Source organism: Hylobates moloch, unplaced genomic scaffold (assembly GCF_009828535.3).
Source record: "Hylobates moloch isolate HMO894 unplaced genomic scaffold, HMol_V3 SCAFFOLD_12, whole genome shotgun sequence".
NCBI lineage: Eukaryota > Metazoa > Chordata > Mammalia > Primates > Hylobatidae > Hylobates > Hylobates moloch.
Genome location: NW_026652287.1, coordinates 34,513,623 through 34,532,092, shown reverse-complemented (window position 1 = coordinate 34,532,092; position 18,470 = coordinate 34,513,623). Strand labels below are relative to the sequence as shown.

The 18,470-nt window shown below is 53.2% G+C and overlaps 1 protein-coding gene across 1 annotated transcript; it reads right to left on the bottom strand.

Moving 5' to 3' along the window:
• Positions 1–8,565: 8,565 nt before the first annotated feature.
• CTU1 (cytosolic thiouridylase subunit 1) lies at positions 8,566–18,470 on the bottom strand. Its single transcript, XM_032169045.2, has 3 exons — positions 18,329–18,470; positions 14,044–14,572; positions 8,566–10,090 (listed from the first exon to the last, which is right to left on the bottom strand). Exons 2-3 carry the CDS (start codon positions 14,549–14,551, stop codon positions 9,552–9,554), a joined length of 1,047 nt encoding a protein of 348 aa, XP_032024936.1. The 5' UTR covers positions 14,552–14,572; positions 18,329–18,470; the 3' UTR covers positions 8,566–9,551.

Sequence of the window (18,470 nt, the reverse complement as noted above, 5' to 3'; positions counted from 1 at the left end):
CACAACCTCCTGGGCTCAAGAGATCCTCCCACCTCAGCCTCCTGAGTAGCTGGGACTACAGATGCGCACCATCACACCCAGCTAATTAAAAAATTTTTTTGTAGAGATGGGGTCTCACTGTGCAGCCCAGGCTGGTCTTGAACTCTTGGACTCAAGTGATTCTCCTCCCACCTCAGCCTCTCAAAGTGCTGGAATTACAGGCGTGAGTCACTGCACCTGGCCAGAAGGAATCATATGATATTTGTCCTCTTGTGACTGGCTTATTTCACTCAACCTATTGTTCTCAACATTCATCCATGTTGTAGCATGTGCCAGGATTTCTTTCCTTTTTTAAGGCTGAATGCTATTCCATTGTGTATATAGACCACATTCTGTTTAACCAGCCAAGTTCTTCATCTGGGTTAGTGTCTTCCCTTTCTTTTCCTCCCTCTTTCCCTTCATCCCTCCCTCTTCTCCCATCTGCCTTCCTTTTCTCCCCCACCTCTTTTCAGCAAATATTTATCAAGCACCTACTATGTACACCCTCATAGTTCTAGGGGATACAGCAATGAAAACAATAGATACCCCTTCCAAAAAAATCTTTGCCCTACTGATCTCTATATTCTGGAAGAAAAAGAAAGTAAATAAATACAATATATGACATTACAAGTTATGAGGGTCTATGAAAAGGTGGCAGCAAGAACCTCCCGGCAGTGGAGGGGTCTGTAGGTTTGGAAACTGCAAGAGGGTCAGTGAGGGGCCAAGTGGGTGAGGGGAGAATAGAGAATGAGGGTAGTGAGGTCATGGAAAGTCTGGACTCCTCAGGAGAGGCACTATTTTGTCCGCATTTTACAGACAGGGAAACTGAGGCTGAGAGAGGAGGCGGCTTGTCCAAGGTCCCACAGCTGGTAGGTGCAGGAGGCAGCAGAGACTCCAGGACTGTCCGAACCTCCACTCCACACTCTTAACTCTTCCTTCTGTTGTCTCCCAAGGCCACTATCAAGTTCATTTGCACACTGATGTGTGTGTCCAACACGATTTGAACACATTTCACGAGAATTAACTCGCTGACACCTTCCCCTAGCCATGGGAGAGCTCGTGAGTACCTCTGGTATTGTTACTCCTGTCACTGTACAGACGGAGGAAGCCAAGACGGAGATGCTCGGCCACTCACCAAGGTTACACAACACTGAATGGGGGCGCCGTGATTTGAACCCAGGTGGAGAGCTCTTAACCACCTCATGAAATGTTCAAGAACAAAGGAGTGGATGGTGCAACCAGCGATGTGGTGGGATTAGCCCCAGACATGGGGAAAGACGCCTCTTCCATTGTTTCAGGAAGGAAGAAGGAAAGGGCAGGTCAGGTGCGGGTAGGGTGTGGGCCCGATGGCAGGAAGTCGAGGCTGGTCCATCCTGTGGCTTGTTTCTTCCAGGGAGACGTCAGTCGGCTCATCGCAAGGGGCCTTGGTGGGTGGGGTTGGGAAGGCTGAGGGTGGTGGTGAAGGGGCCCAGGTGACGTTAAGGATCATATGTTTCAAGGGGCACCCTCTCAGCACTTGGTGCATTTTTTTTTTCTCCAACTTCCTGGATGTAGACAAAGAGAAGGCGCCTGCAGGACTGGGTGATGGTGGGAGGGATGCTGGGACTGGGGAGCTGAGGGTCGCCAGGGCAGAGGGGACTCTGGGGCTGCTCTTGAACTCCTGGGCTCAAGTGCTCCTCCTCCTGCCTCGGCCTCTCAAAGTGCTGGGATTACAGGTGTGAGCCAGTGCACCCGGCCAAAAGGAATCATATTATATTTGTCCTCTTGTGACCAGCTTATTTCACTCAACCTAAAGTTCTCAGGGGGTGGAGACAAGGGGGCTTGATGGGGAGGCTGCTTGAGGAAGGTCAGACGTCTTTGAGGTGGAAGAACAGGAATGGCGCAGACAACCATGCACAGAGGCAATGGGAGGCTGTGGTCAGGGAGTGGGATGTGGGATTTTGTGGTTTCAGAGGTGGAGCCCTTCCAGATGGAGATAGAGGCTGGGTGTGATTGTGGGAACGATGGCAGGGGAAGTGGTCTCTGGCCACATGGAGGTAGTGGGATGCAGAAGCTGGGGTGTCATCTTTGGAAGCTGGGGGGTCCTCTCTCCTGAAGGTCCCCACTCCATGTGTCAGCCAGTGCCCGTCTCTCTGTCCACTTATCATAGCAATGGGGCAGGTCACCAAGGGCTTCACATACATCCTCTCACATTTAATCCTCGTGAAAGCCCTGTCGGGTGAGGGACTCTTATTAGTACCATGTTATAGATGAGGAAACCCGGCCTTAGACAAGTAAGTTGGGCAAGTGGCACAGCCAGGCCTCGAACCCAGATCATTTGGCTGTTAAACACCATGTCACTGTGTCTGCAAATCTGTTTCCATGTCAGCGAGGGTGGGGAGTTCTGTTTGCCTTGTTCCCTGATGGGTCCCCAGCTCCTAGAACAGCCTGGCGTGAGTGTGCACACGGTGAATGGTCGTGGGACGAGCGGACAGACCCCCGTCTCTGTCTCCCTCGGGTCCTGATAGGCTCTGGGTTGGCAACCTTCCTAGTGTCTACCGTGTGCCATGTCTCCCTTAATTCTCCCACCAGCCCCATGAGACACAATGACACCCATTTTACAGATGACGAAATGGAGAGAAATGAGGTCAGTTGTCTAACGTGGCATGGAAGGGCTGGGATTTGAACCCCAGCCAGCCTGACTTGACGCCTCTCTGCTTCTGATCTCATGTGTGTCGTTGATGATCCAAACTCTCTCCGGGTAATCTCTCAGACGTTTCTGAGCCAGCACTGAAAACTGCTTTGTGCCAGGCGGCCTCTGTGCAAACCTGGGGGCCCGTGATGCTCGGCTGATGGACAGTGAACATCCCTGCCCCCCATCCCACCTCTATTACCTCCCATTTATTTCTGTTTAAGCTCCACGGTGTACCCCAACCTTCCCCCTGTGTCTCCTCTAAGTTAGTATCCTCTACCCAGGTGCTTGGGTCAAAGACGCTTGGGAGCGTCTCTGATTCCTCCCTCGCTCTCACCTCCCATTTTGGCAGTTCCTGTCACTTAGCTCCAAAGTACACAGTAAAGAATCCACCCACTTGTCTCCTCTCAGTCACCCTCTTCCAAGTCACCCTTATCTCTCACCTACGCAGGTGCAAGAGCATCCAAACTGGTCTCGCTGCTTCCAGCCTCGACCCCAACCCCTCCCTCCTTCGCCCTGCTAAGTCCATTCTCTACTCAGCAGCCAACGTCTTCTTAAAACAGTATCATGTTAAAACCTGCTTAAAACTCATCTGTGAGTCCCCACTGCAATTATAATAAAACGCAAATGCCTCCGAGGCACTTGGTGTCTGGCTTCTGTCCATCCTTCCAACCTCATCACTCCATTGTGTACTGTGCCTCTGCCCCCTTGAACTTCGTCCATCTTCTCAACATGGGAGGCGCCTTCCCAACTTAGAGTCTTGGCCTTTGCTGTTCCCTCTGCCTGGAACACGCTTCCCACCGCTCTGCCTGTGATCTTCCTTCAGATTTCAGCTTAAAGGTCATCTCCTGACCACTTTCTCTAGAGCTGGCATTCCCTTCCAGTTTCTATCTCAGCTTCTTGTGGGTTTCCTTCCTACACCTTATTTCCATCTGTAATTGCTCTATCAGTTTGCTTCCTTGTTTATTATTATTGCTGGTTTTCTTCCTCTCTGTGGTGTTTATCACTGTCGGATGTCTCTCATGTTTTATTTATTTACTTTCGTACTCTTATGTCTACTCTGTGTCCCACAACTTGAATGCCAACCCTGACAGCACGGGGATTTTCACCGTCTTTATCTGCCTCTATGCCCTGGCATATAGAAGGTGTTCAGTAAACCTTTGTGGAAGGAAGGGACATCTCTTATTAGAACTGAGGCTTCACGAGGGCAGGGACCTTGTCTATCTTGTTGCTGAATCCCTGGTGCCACATCTGCTACCTGGCATGTGGCAGGGGCTCTGTGAAAACAGGCGGAAGGAGGAAGATTATCTCAGAGCCTGTTTAGAATCTCTGGTTTTCTCCAGAATCTCTGCACTCAATGTCTCCACCTCCTCAGACCTGACAGCGATCTCCAATGACCCAGCCCCGAGAGAGCACACAGGTGGAAGATGGGGAAGCCTGTCTTTCTGAGACTGGGCTCTAAATCCCTGCAGTGGGGAGAATGCTTCTGACCTGATGGGATGAGACGCTGGCGTTTCGCTCCACTGCCACCTTTAGTTGTGTTTATGTAGAGGCTGTGTTTGCCAAGGCCACAGGCCACAGCAAAAGTCCCTTTGTCCCCATGAAGACTGGGGCTTCCTGTTTAGCTAAAGGATCGTCTGTGTTCACTTGGGCCTCCAGCCTCAGCAGCTCCCTGCCCCTGCCCTCCATATTTACTAAGCCTTCCTCCTCCAGCAAAAGAATTTCTCGGGTTTACCATGGCCACCGGCATATGTGGCAAACATCTTTTTCATTTGTTTTTGTTCAGTCTGCTTGGAAGAAATGTCTCTTGGATTTACATTGCCTCTGAGTACACATAGGGCTCTTCACCCTTAGGAAACACACCCTCAGCATTGAGTAGGGTTCCCAGCTCTTGGTGAGGACTTCTTAAATGGCCCTCACATCCGTTCTCACCATCCTGACACCCTTGCCCCTGCCCCAGTTTTGGCTACCAAATCCATTCCCAGACCTTTGTCCCAGCCCTCTCCCTGGCCTCCTGGCTCAGAATCTTCCCTACTCCAGTCCTTCCTGGACACGGCCCCAGAGGGATCTTTCTGACACCCAGAGCTGGCCCTGTCTGCTCTAGCCCTCCCTAGCACCCCATCCCGGCCAGAAGAATTCTAGTGCTTTATGGAGGGCTGGCCACCCCCTCCACCATCCTGCACAGGGAGGAGCAGCAAAGCCTCACAGGGACTCGGGGCTCCCATGCCTGCAGGCCTCTGTGCCTTGCACGTTTGTCCCCATCTCGCCCTTTTCCTGTGCTCATTCTTACTCATCTCCAGCTCCTAGTTTAAACATTACCTCTTTCAGGAAGCATTCCATGACGCACCACACTGAGAAGCCCCACCTCGGGCCTCCCCTGTGTCCCTCCTAAGCCCCACAGTGGCACGTATCCCTCCGGGTCTTGACTTGCCAGTATCCCTGCCCGCCTCCACTGCCAGACAGGGAGCCCATTGAGGGCAGGGACCGGGGCTGACTCAGCTGCATTGCCCCACCGCCCTGCGCAGGGCCCGCCAGCTCCAAGGAGGCGTCGGGAAATGTTTGCTGCGTGAATAAAGGGGTGATCAGTATCCCTCCTTTGCTCAAATATCCTCCATGGCTTCTGCAGTGCTTAGAACCAAAGCCAAGCCAAAGTCGCTTCTCCCTCTCACCTCTCTCCTCCACCTGCCCTCTCTCCTTTTTCCCTCAATCTCAGAGTTTGCACTTGCTGTTTCCTGCCAGGAACACTTACCCAGAGACCCTCCACCCCTGTGCTCTCTGCCTCACCCTGCACCTTTCCCTCAATATCTCCTCCTTGAAGTCTCCCTGTCCCTCCTACTTAAATAGAAGCGATTATCACGATCCAACATACCATATATTTGACTTATTTTTCTCGTTTTTTGTTTTGTTTTGTTTTTGTCTCTTCCTCGAGGGCATGGTTTTGTTCTGTTCACTGGTGTCACAAATCACGTGCTCAAAAAGTATTTGTTGAGTGGATGACACAGGGGTCTTGAGGTCAAGGAGTGTCTGGTGTTTATACGGGGCCTTAAGATCTCTGCCAACCTGTGTCTCTCACCCTTGAGGACTGGCTCAGAGACCAGCGGGCAGGTGGGCGGAGACAGCTGAGTTCCCAGTCTGGGCAGGGAAAGGGGAGACCTGGCTTTACTGTCAATGACCACCGGATGCACAGGCGGGGTCACAGCGACCCCTTGTGGCCAGAGACGAAAAGAGCACCTTCCCCCAGCATTTTTTTTTTTTTTTTTTTTTTTGAAACAGAGCCTGGCTCTGTCGCCCAGGCCGGAGTGCGGTGGCCAGATCTCGAAATCTCGGCTCACTGCAACCTCCGCCTCCAGGGTTCAAGCCTCAGCCTCCTGGGTAGCTGGGATTACAGGCACCTGCCACGCCGCCTGGCTAATTTTTGTATTTTTCGTAGAGGCAGGGTTCCGTCTCAAACTCCTGACCTCAAGTGATCTGCCTGCCTCGGCCTCCCAAAGTGCTGGGAATTCAGGCGTGAGCCACCACGCCTAGCACCCCCAGCTCTTCAGAGGCCCCCATGAGGAAGGCTGCAAGCCCAGGCTAAGAGGGACGGCGAGCACTCACTAAATGCCAGGCGCTCTTCTAAGCACTGATATGTATTTTTAACAATAACCACAGGACGAAAGTACCATTCCTCCCCACACTGTACAGCCAAAGAACCTGCTCAAGGTCACACAGCTCTCCGGGCAGAGCTTGGTTCTGAACTCAGGCAGTCTGGGTCTAGGAAGCACATTGCAAACCTGCGCAGTCCAGTGGAGTGCCCACAGGTCCCCTGTGGCGGCTGAACTGTGGGGAGTCTGGATTGAGATGGGCTGGAAGTGTAACATACACACTGAATTTTGAAAACTCTATATGAAAAAACATGTATAAAACATCTCGCTTAAGTTTTAACAAACTGATTACTTATTAAAATTATAATATTTTGTATAAGTGGGTCAAATAAATTTATTAAAATGTCACTTGTGTCCCTTCTCTAAAAATACAGCTAAGAAAATATTTTAAATTATACATACGGTTTGCATTTTCGATTGGAGAGTGCCTTAAACCACAAAAGAAATCTAACCCACTGCCCACTCCCCCATGCAGAGGGACAAACTCCAATGAACAGAAGGGAAAAGGTCCCTTGCCCAAAGCCATACAGTAAATCACTGGCACATCAGCAATAGGAACCTAGGTCCCCTGGCTTCCAGCAGGCAGCCCAGCAAAAGTGTCCAGAGCCCCCAGCTCCTTTGCTGATTTGCTGCAGTGTGGCCCTGGGCAACTTACTTCACCTCTCTGGGCTGTAAGTTCATCCTTTATAAAATTGGTGCTGAAGGAACCAACCCAAATGCCCATCAATCAACGAGTGGATAAAGAAACTGTGGTGTATACATATACAATGGAATACTACTCAGCCATAAAAAGGAATGAATTAACAGCATTTGCAATGACCTGGATGAGAATGGAGACTATTATTCTAAGTGAAATAACTCAGGAATGGAAAACCGAACATCCTATGTTCTCACTGATATGTGGGAGCTAAGCTATGAGGGCGCAAAGGCATAAGAATAATACAATGGACTTTGGGGACTTGGGGGGAAGAGTGGGAGGGGGACGAGGGATAAAAGACAACAAATACAGTGCAGTGTATACTGCTCAGGTGATGGGTGCACCAGGATCTCACAAATCACCACCAAAGAACTTATTCATGTAACCAAATACCACCTGTACCCCAACAACTTATGGAAAAATAAAATATTAAAAAATAAAAAATAAACTTTTAGATCCTTCTACATACCAGTTAAAAAAATTGGTGCTGAAAACCCATTCCTTATGTCACTGAGCTAATGAGGAAGGCACTTGGCACCAGGACTGGCACACAAGCGTCATCCTATACAATTGATCTTGATCATCTTGCACCCCCTACAGCTCATTCTCCTCACAGCAGCTGGAGTAACTTTTAGAAAATGGAAATTAGACCCACTGCTGGGACCGAAGCCCTCCAAAGACCCTACCATCACTCTTTAAATACAAGTCTTTCTCGCCAACAGAAGACCATGCATGGCCCATCCCTGCTTAGTGGCTCGTTTCATCTCTTGCTATTCTCCTCCTCACCCACTCTGTTCCCGCCACACTGGACTTGCTGTTCCTTGCACTTGCAAGCTGATTCCCACCCCTCCAGGCTTTTGCACCGGCAGTTCCCTCCACCAGGAAAGCTCTTCCCCCCAAATGGCTCCATGCTTTGTTCTTTTGCTCCTGTAAGTCTGTGCATAACGTCACTTCCTCCAAGGCCCTTCCTTCCCTGACTCCTGTGGAAACAAGCTCTTCCTGTCTCTCTCTCATCATTTTTTTTTTTTTAATTTGTAGCATTCATCACTACCTGACATTACATATTGATGTGCTTACTGTCCCTTTCTCCCAGACTGAACTTCATGAGGGCAGGGACTTGTCTCCTGTTCACTGCCATGTTCCTAGAAGCCAGAGGAGTGCCTGATGCAAAGGAGGTGCTCATACACATATTTTGAGTGAATCATCCAGTCCTTGCCCTCCAGCCCGTTTGGATGGCCACACAGTGAGGACAGGACTGAGAAGCAGGGGTTTGGGAGAATACTAAGCCCTGGGTTGGGTGGTGGGAGGAGAGAATTGAGAAGCCTTCTAGGAGGACCCTGGAGGATCTGAGCAGGGCGATGGGAGGAAGGGGCATTTCTGGCAAGAAGCCAGCCCAGCAAGTCCTGGAGGTGGGACTGACAGCACCATCTTCCCGGGAAGTTTTGAGATTCTCACAACCTCCCCGTACCTGTACAGGACAGCAACCCTGAAAGCCAGCGCCCCCTGGTGGCCAGACAGTAACATGAACAACCAAGTCCAAGTGGTCACCATTTATTGAGCACCTCAACTTCTCCGATCTTCCATTTCCTCCCAGTGGTGCCTTGATGCGGGGCGGGGGGGGAAGGGGGCTGATTACATTTTCAGAGGAGAAATGGGAGATGAAAGAGGCTAAGTCACCGACAGGCTCAAACAACCCTGCCTCCAGAGTCCAAGGTTTGGGGAGCCCATCCAACCCCTCCTCACCCATGACAGAAATACCAGGAGAGATTAGAGAGGGGATGGGTGGGGGAGGGCCAATTCCACGACCTGTGATATTCGAGAGCTTTGGAGGGAGCCCTTGGTGTGACCCCTTCCGACTGGGTGTCTTAGGGCCATTTACCACTTCAGGCTACAGCCAGTGAGGCCGTGGTGGAGACGAAATGAGGGTGCAGCGCGTGCTGCACACGAAGCGCTGGAAGGGAGGCATTGTGACGGCGGCTGTGAATGGCGTGTGTCCATCAAGTCACGTCACTCCGCTTACCCCACTGCGGGCAAACAGGAAACATCAGGAATCTGGGGCTCGAGGAGGGTCAGGACCATGCTGAGTGCACCCAGCACCAGCAGAAGCACTGGGCAGGAGGTCCCCAATCAACCCCTACTCGCTCAGGAATCACAAGGTGTTCAGCCCCCTCCTCCCTGGGACCCAGGAGTCCACGACCCCAGGCCCTCCTTCCTCAGCCACAGATGCCTGGGTCCCCAGCCCCAGTTCCTCTAGCCCTAGACCTGGCCCTCTCCTCTCTCAGACCTAGGATGGCCCCCCAGCCCCCTCCTCCCTCAGAGCCAGAAGCCCAGTTCGAGACCCTTCTTCCCTGAGACCTCGAAGTCTGGGGTCCCAGCTTCTTCAGGGTTTCAGGTCAGTGGGCCCCCATCTTCTTCCCAACCCGACATGGAAGACCGGGTAAGGTAACGGGTTTATTCACAGTGTCATTTACAGGCAGCCCCCACCCCGGGGCATCAGATCCCGGCCGGAGGCCTGAAGTCGCTAGAAGGTGGGGACGGCCTTGGAGGCGGGGGGCTGCGCCGGATCCCTGGGCGTCCCCGGCGTCGCCTCCTCGTCCAGACCCCGGCGGCCCTTGCCGATGGCCAGGCGGGGCCGGCCGCGGTTCAGGCCGTCCAGGAGCGCGCAGGCCTGGCAGAGCGTGCGGCTGGCCAGCGCCCCACAGCGGGAGCAGGCGCCGGGGCGCGGGGGCCGCGCGGCCGGGGCCAGCGCCAGGCGCTCTGCCGAGTGCACGAGGTCCAGCACCGCCGACGGCCGCGCCGCCTCCAGGCGCTTGAGCAGGTCCCGGGCGTGGCCACGGAAGGCCTCGGGCGCGTAGACGCACTCCTCGGAGAAGTAGTCGAGGCGGCGGAAGTGCGCGTACAGCACCACCTCCTTCTGCGAGGCGAACTGCAGCGGGCGGCAGCGCGGTAGGGCGCCCCCCTCGCCCGGAGAGCCCAGGCCCCCGCCCCGGGCCAGCCGCCCCGCGTCGCCCCGCAGGAAGTTCATGAGCACGGTCTCCGCCATGTCGTCGGCGTTGTGACCTGGTGGGGAGAGAAGGGAGCGGATGAGGTGGGGAGCGGATGAGGTGGGGCGCGGAGGGCGCTGCTGGCCAGGGAGCCCCCCGGGGAACCGAGGGTCCACCAGGACCCAGAGAGAGACTGGGAGGGGAGACCCACGGAGGCCCAGGGCACAGTGGGGCCGCCAGGACCCAGAGAGAGACGGCGAGGGGGAGAGCAAGCCATGGAGACAGACCCCCAAACATGGTGCGACAGCCAGGATCCAGAGACAGGGATGGGGAGAGAGAGCCATGGAGACCCCTAGGGCACTGTGGGCAACCAGGACCCAGAGAGAGACGGGGAGGGGAAGACCGAGCCATGGAGACCCTCCGAGAACCGTGAAGCAGCCAGGTGCAGGCTGCAGGTGGACACAACAAAAAATCAAAGAGAAACATAAGCTCCCCTGGCGCAACTTGGGGGTGCCTTCATGTACCACCCGCCTACTGCATAGCGGACCTTATGCTAGTTGCCCTTTCATATAGGGAGTAAAAGTGCATTATGCTGCTAATAACCTTATCAGCCTCAGTTAAAACCGTAATTCAAACTGTACACAAAAATCAGAATGGCATTTAAGGCATTTAACCGAGATTCTCAGGAGAGCTGATGGGGTAGGCAGGCTGCTCGCTCCCCCACCGCCTAGGGAATCCATGGCCTAATTCTGGGAACCTGTTAATATGTTTGGTTGTAGGGCAAAGGGGAATTAGGGTTGCAAGTGGAATTGGGGCTGCTAATCAGCTGCCTTTACAATAGGGACAGAATGGTGCGTTATCCAGGTGCGCTCAAGGTAATCACAAAGACCCTTAGAGTGGAGGAGGGAGGCAGAAAAGGGAGAGATAGGACCATGGAGATCTTTGAACACAGTGGGCAGCCAGGACCCAGAGAGAGATGGGGAGGGGGAGCCTGAGCCATGGAGCCCCTCTGGGCACCATAGGACAGCCAGGACCCAGAGACCGGGAGAGGGCGATGGGGCCATGGAGCCCCCCGGGCACTGTGGTGCAGCCAGGTGGTGGCTGGAGGTGGACACAGCATGAATCGAGAGGGGAACACACAGAAGCTCCCTGGGGAACTTGGGGGATACCTCATTTGCCACCCACCTACTGCATATGGGGGGTGTGAGGGCAGAGGCAAGGTCAGAGTGATGCAAACGGTGTAGGACTCAACCTGCCATCCTTGGCTTTGAAAATGGAGAAAGAGCTGGGCACAGTGGCTCATGCCTGTAATCCCAGCACTTTGGGAGGCCAAGGTGGGAGAATCACCTGAGGCCATGAGTTCGATACCAGCCTGGCCAACATGGCGAAACCCCCATCTCTACTAAAAATATAAAAATTAGCAGGTCATGGTGGCAGGCACCTGTAACGCCAGCTGAGGCATGAGAATCTCTTGAACCTGGGAGGCAGAGGTTGCAGTGAGCCGAGGTCGCTCCACTGCACTCCAGCCTGGGCTCCACAGCAAGGCTCTGTCTCAAAAGAAAAAAAAAGAAAAGAAAATGGAGGAAGGGACCATCAGCCAGGAATGTGGGCAGCCTCCGGAAGCTGGAAAAGGCAAGGAAATGGACCGCCTTGGCCCAGAGCCTCCAGGAGCATGTTTGCTACTGCAAACGACATCTGGTTGAATGTTTATTGACTTAAAGTTGTAAACCACATTAATTAGGGGAGACTGGATTTGCCCCACACCTTGTCATTACAAACCCACTGAAGAGCTCCCAGTTTTGTAATAATTATTACAATTATTATACTATGCCTTTGAAAATGGAGTGTATAAACAAAGGGTAGAAATCACCTTGCAAGTCAGGGATTTTTCTGGAAGGCTTCATTACTTTTAGAAGTACAATTAATAAGTGATTCTATCAAATTAACTTTAAAACCCGAGGCAGCCTCTCATTCTTTTTCTTCCCCCCCCCCAGCTAGAATCTTGCTCTGTCGCCCAGGCTGGAGTACAGTGGCGTGATCTCGACTCACTGCAGCCTCTGCCTCCCGGGTTCAAGCAATTCTGCCTCAGCCTCCTGAGTAGCTGGGATTACAGGCGCCCGCCAGTACACTCAGCTAATTTTTGCATTCTTAGTAGAGATGAGGTTTCACCATGTTGGCCAGGCTGGCCTCGAACTCTTGACCTTGTGATCCGCTTGCCTCAGCCTCCCAAAGTGCTGGGATTACAGGTGTGAGCCACTGTGCCCAGCCGAAGCCTTTCATTCTTTCCATACACTGTCTGCTCTTGTATGGAAAGGATTATTCTTCCCATTTTCAATCACAGAGATCTAGGGATTTCTCCAAAGTTACTCAGTAAGGAAAGGGCCACACCAGTGAATGAAGCTCAGTAAGTCTTCCCCAGAGCCAGTGGCCCTACCTAGCATGGTGGCAGATGACAGACTCAGAACTACTTTTGCCTTCATACACTTTGAGTGTGCTGATTCTCTCCAACCATCATCTCTCACCTCCATCACCGCAGCTGGCTTCCCACTGCCTGGTCTCCTTGGCTTTGTCCCTGCCCCTCCAACCCAGGTTCCTCACCATGGCCTGGGTGAGCTTTTCAAAGTGAAACTCTCTTCATGTCACTTTTACTGGTTCCACCACAGCCTACAGGGTAAGGCCTGACCTCTTCCACCTCTCCAGCCTCCCCTGCCCTTGCCTTCTGGGCTCCAGCCACACTGGACCTCTTGGGGTAGCCCAAATTGGCTTTTCACAGGCCAGTAACCTCTCCCCAATTCTTACCCCCTTTCCTCTTCACTGTGAGCCTTCAGATTTCAAAACAGTTCCTTGACCCCACTCCTTCCACGTCATAGGGTTCTCTGTGTGTACACACAGTCCATAACATGTCCATACATGGTCAATAACATGGATAATGTTTATAATTTTGTACCTGATAACCATGCGAAGGTAGGAACTTGTGCATAACTGTATTCTCAGCCCTAGCCTGACAACGATGATGATAATAGCATGTATAAAATGTGTAATCTACATTATATCATACAGGTTATGTAACATAACTATAATATAGATAACGTTATACTTCTACTGACTCATCTAATTGTCATAACAAGTTTATGAGCTGGGCACCATTCATAGTCCTGTTTTAGGGATGGGGTGAAACAGAAGTACAGAGTGGTTAAGAACTTTGGTATGGCCACAGTTGGGATCCGGCATATAGCAGAAACTTAGCATCTGTTTGTTGAAGGAATGGATGAAAAAGAGAGAATAAAAAAGTTATCTTCCAGCACTTTGGGAGGCCGAGGTGGGTGGATCACGAGGTCAGGAGATCGAGATCATCCTGGCTAACATGGTGAAACCCCGTCTCTACTAAAAATACAAAAAATTAGCTGGGCGTGGTGGCAGGCGCCTGTAGCCCCAGCTACTCGGGAGGCTGAGCCAGGAAAATGGCGTGAATCCGGTAGGCAGAGCTTGCAGTGAGCCGAGATCGCGCCACTGCACTCCAGCCTCGGAGACAGAGCAAGACTCTGCCTCAAAAAAAAAAAAAAAAAAGTTTATCAAAGAAGAGAGGCCAACTAAGAAAAGGAATTAAGAAATGGAGATACTTTTTAGAGTAAGAGCTGGATTCTGAAAGGTGGACCATAAGAGATCAAGCATGTTAGAAACACTTAAAAATAAGTAAAGAACCAGAGATCTAATCTCCAGAGATTTTCACCTCCCACCCCTTTGGCAATCTGTGGAGACCAAGACGGTGGCCAAGACCCAAAAACCTTTGTGATCACTGCCTGGCCCCTCTGTCTCCCCAGCGTCTTGAACCTTTAAAGGGCCCCAGCCCCAAACTGGAGCATGCGCACTTCCGCATCTCCGTACAGGGATCCTCCGGTTAAGCCACCAGGGTCTCCTCGCGGGCTTCTGGAGCATGCGCCTGAGTCCCCTTTCAGGTCCCGCCTCCTCGCCCGTGCATGCGCCCCACTGCCTCCGAGAGTGCCGCTCTGCGGCCGGTACTGCGCTCACCTGTCACGATGTGCGTGGCTCCCACGCGGCGCGCCCCTTCCTCCAGCGCCCGGCGCCGCAGCACTCCACAGAAGGTGCAGGAGGAGCGGCTGCGGCCGGAGCCGGCTGTGCTGCGGGCCACGGCGTCCATCGTCCAGCCCCCGAAGAGGTCTTCGTAGGCCACGACTGTGAGCGGCAGCTCCCAGCGCGCCGCCTGGCGCCGCACGGCCGCCAGCGCCGCGTCCCTGTAGCCACCGATGCCCTCATCGACGGCCACGAGCTGCAGTGAGATGCCCAGGCGCGGCGCCAGCGCGCGCAGCACGTGCGCCAGCACCGTGGAGTCCTTGCCGCCCGAGGCGCCCACGGCCACCACCGCGCCGGGCGGCAGCAGGCGGCCGGCGAGCACCGTGTGCAGCACCTCGGCCTCGAAGGCGGTGCAGAAGCAGGCACCGCACAGCGCTTGGCCCGAGAGCGGACGGCGGAGGGCGGCGCGTGCAGCATGGCAGGAGGCGCACGGCGGGGCGGGCATTGCGGGAGGGGTCGGCTTCTCCTAGACGGGGAGAGAGAGGAGGTGGGTTACACATGGATTCCGGATTGCAGGGTCCCTGCCATCGGGGAGATTGTCTGGATTGCACCTCTGCCCGGAATAGACCAGGGAGACGTGTGCACGGGTGGAGTAGCTTCTTCTAGCGCTGGGGATAGGACGGTTATAAATAGGTCCGGTGTAAGGAAGCCACTGCCTTAGGGAAGGCTTCTTGGATTGCACCCATTATGCACGAAGAAGAGAAGTAGCTTAAGAAGCTGGCTTCATGGATAAAGAGAGGGAGCGACAAGCAGGTTATATCCAGGATTAGGTTGTGTCCTGTCCAGAGGGATGGGGGTGTATATTAAGGCCCATTTGTCACAACCTCCAGGGAGGCCACCCTTGTTACAGCCCTGATCAGGACAAGGTAGGTATCATTGGCCTGGGCCACCAGGGCTGTTAAAAGCCCTTGGGAGGTGAGGGGTTTATGACGCTAAGGGCAGAGGGAGGCCAGGGGACTGAAGCTCTGTGCAGCGGGAGGTGGAAAACAGGAAAGGCCAATTGATTTCACTTTGTAGGGTGGGATACGGTCTCCAGGAATGGGTTCTGATTGCATCCTATGAAAGGCAGGGTGATCACCTTCTCCAGGGAACACAGGCAGCCTGGATCACACCTCTCGGGAGACCAGCTGGGGCTGCACACATTTTGAGGGTGGGAAAATGGGTGGGCCTCCGAGATTGAACTCAACCCTGCTCTGGTATCAGAATGCCCCACAAGCTTCTGTGGTCTCATCAAGACATGGATCAGCCCATCTTTGACCTTCATCTGTTCTCTTTCCTACCTCATCCTTCCCCACCCAGCCAAGACTCCAACCCTCCAGTCAAATGTTGGTCCTGCCTGCCTGGTGAACCCATAAAAACTCCCCAGGCTCAGTTCCCCCCTCCAAGCCACCATCACCTCCAGCCTGGACTACTGCAGTCATCTCCTTGCCATTCAGAGCAGGTCACGCTGCCTCTAGGATTTACCACAATTTGTGGAATTATTTTATGTGAATGTGTATTTACCGTCTCTAACTTCCATGCAAGTAGAGACCAGTGCCACTCAGATGTCTAATAGGCATCTCAAAACCCAAATTCCTGATTCCTCCAACCCAACGTGCGTCTCCTGGAGTACAGAGCAGCTCCATCCTTCTAGCTGCTCAGGCCAGAAGCTTTGGGGTCCAGGACCCTGGACTGCTCTTTCCCTCACTACACTTGTCACGCTCCCAGTGGGTGGCACCAAATTGCAATGCCAAGTCCGGACCTTTTCAAACTCCAGGTACCTAAATGAAATTTAGCAAATCCTGTTTGAATGTAGTTTCAAAACAGCCAAACACTTAGGACCGTCTCCACGGCAGCACCCTAGTCTGGTCTGTCTCTCTCCTGGACGGCTGCATGGGGCTCCCCACAGGTCTCCTGCTCCCGCCTTGCCTCCTCCACACACACTCGTTCACATAACAGCCAGTGGGATCGTGCCCTGAATCTTCTCGGCATCCTCCCCTGGATCCCATCTCACTGTAGTGTAATAACTGCTAATGGCCGATGAGGCCCTACATGTCTGACTCCTTGTTTCTCCAACCTCCTCTCCTTCAGCCTTGATGTCGTTTACTCTGACACCCGAGGAATACTCCTGCTCCAGATGTTTGCACTGGCTCTCCCCTCTGCCCTGAGTACTCTTCCTGCCACTGAGCCCAAGAAGCAGCCCTCAGGACTCATCTGCAGTGACCATCAGGCACATCTGTCACAGCTGAGCAGCAACCCTTGGAATCTTTCCTCCCCTGACTTTTGACTCACTCCTTCTGTGCTCCTGGATTTCCTGCTCAATTCTCTTTTGGGGAGGCCTCTTCATGTCCTCAGGTCCTGCCTAGCACCCATGTCTTTCCATTCTTTTTAAGGTTTTTAATTTTTTTTTTTATTTTTTGAGATGGAGTCTGGCTCTGTGACCCAGACTGGAGTGCAGTGGCACAATCTCGGCTCACTGTAACCTCTGCCTCCCAGGGTCAAGTGTTTCTCCTGCCTCAGCCACCTGAGTAGCTGGGACTACAGGCGTGTACCACCATGCCTGGCTAATTTTTTTTTTTTTTTTTGTATTTTTAGTAGAGACAGGGTTTCACCATGTTGGCCAGGCTGGTCTTGAACTCCTGACCTCAAGTGATCCACCCGCCTCGGCCTCCCAAAGTGCTGGGATTACAGGCGTAAGCCACTGTTCCCAGCCTCTTTCCATTCTTCTGAGCGCCTCCGAATCATGATATTCAGATGTCCCTCCTGGCTGGTCCTCCACATGGCTGGGGTACCTTTCAGATGTTCAGACCCTAAGTGCCCAGACAACATATTTCTTCCTTGAAAGGCAGAAACCTGTTCTTGCCCATCTGTTCCCTCTCTTCTGAGAGCAGCCACCACCTTTCATCCAGCACATCTGCAGGACAGGACGTAACGTCATCCTGGACTCATCTCTCCTCACCCCCTAAATCTACAGTCACCCAGTCCTGGGGGTCCACGTCCTGAGGAAGGGAGACCCTCATAAGGGACAAGGCTGCACAAGTTAGCAGAGCCTCATAGGCCATGATGTGGAATTTTAGGTTTATTCAGGAGGAGATGGGAGCCTCGGGAGGTTTTTGAACAGGAAAGTGGTATGATCTGGCATGTTTTAAAAGGATTCCTAGACTGGTCAACATAGCGAGACCCCATCTCTAAATAAATAAATAAATTAGCTGCACCTGGTGGCACAGGCCTGTAGTCCCAGCTACTCAGGAAGCCAAGGCAGGAGGATCACCTGAGCCCAGGAGGTCAAGGCTGCAGTGAGCCATGATCGCACCAGTGCACTCCAGCGTGGGTGATAGAGTGAGACCTTGTCTCAAATAAAAAAAAAAGTGGGATTCGTTTGGCTGCTGTGTGGGGAGGACTGTTGGTTGTCAGGGACAAGGACAGAAGGCTGGAGGTCAGCACACTAGACAGGAGTGGTGGCAGTAGAGGTGGGAAGAAGTGAAATTTTGGATCTATTTTGAAGGTGGAGCCCACAGGACTTGTATAAGACTGATTGGAGTGGGGACTGGAGCAATGACGAGAGAAAGTGATGAAGGGTAACTTTGAGGTTCTGGCCTGAGCATTGGAGGGACGGTGGGGCCATTTTGTGAGGGGAGAAGACCAGGAATTCCATTTGGACATGTCAGGTTTGACATGCATGTTAAGCGTCTTCCCTCAAAGACTTTATGGACCCTAGTCACTGAGTCGTGCGCCTCCACCAGGGCCCTCAGAGCTGCCCTGATCCTGACTAGCTGTCACTGGTAACAGGTCTGTCTTTCTGCTTCTTCAAGGCAGAGACAGGGTTGGTCTGGTGCCCTTGCTCCCGCCACCTTGTGCAGAGTCGGTGCTCAGTAAATATCTGTAGAATGAGGGAATAATAAATGCTCCCAGAAGAGAGGCCGCGGACCCCAGGGATGCCTCTGGATTGCAACCTTGTCAAAAAGACAGATAATGTGTGGCATGGGGGCGGGGACAGGCAGATAGTAACATAGGGGCGGGGGCAAGCAGATGGTCTTATCCTGTCTTGGGGAAGGGAGTGGCCCGGTAAGAGACAGGCCGGACCGCAGCGTTCAAAGTGGGAATCCTGGCTACAAGTCCTCAGGGACACGGGCGCTGGGAAATCACAGAGGCCTTACGCTCGGAGAGACCCTCAACTCTCCCACGGCACCGCAACAAAGAGCCAGAGTCCACATGCCGATCCACCGCAGGAGGAAATACTCACCCGGGCAGAACTCAGTGCTGGGACGCCCACACTGCCCACCACGCGGAAGCCTGGCACGGAAGTGACTCCAAGACTACCACTCCCACAAGGTCTTGGGGCTTTCCTGCCTAGAACTCCCAGAAGCCCATGCGACACTTCCGCT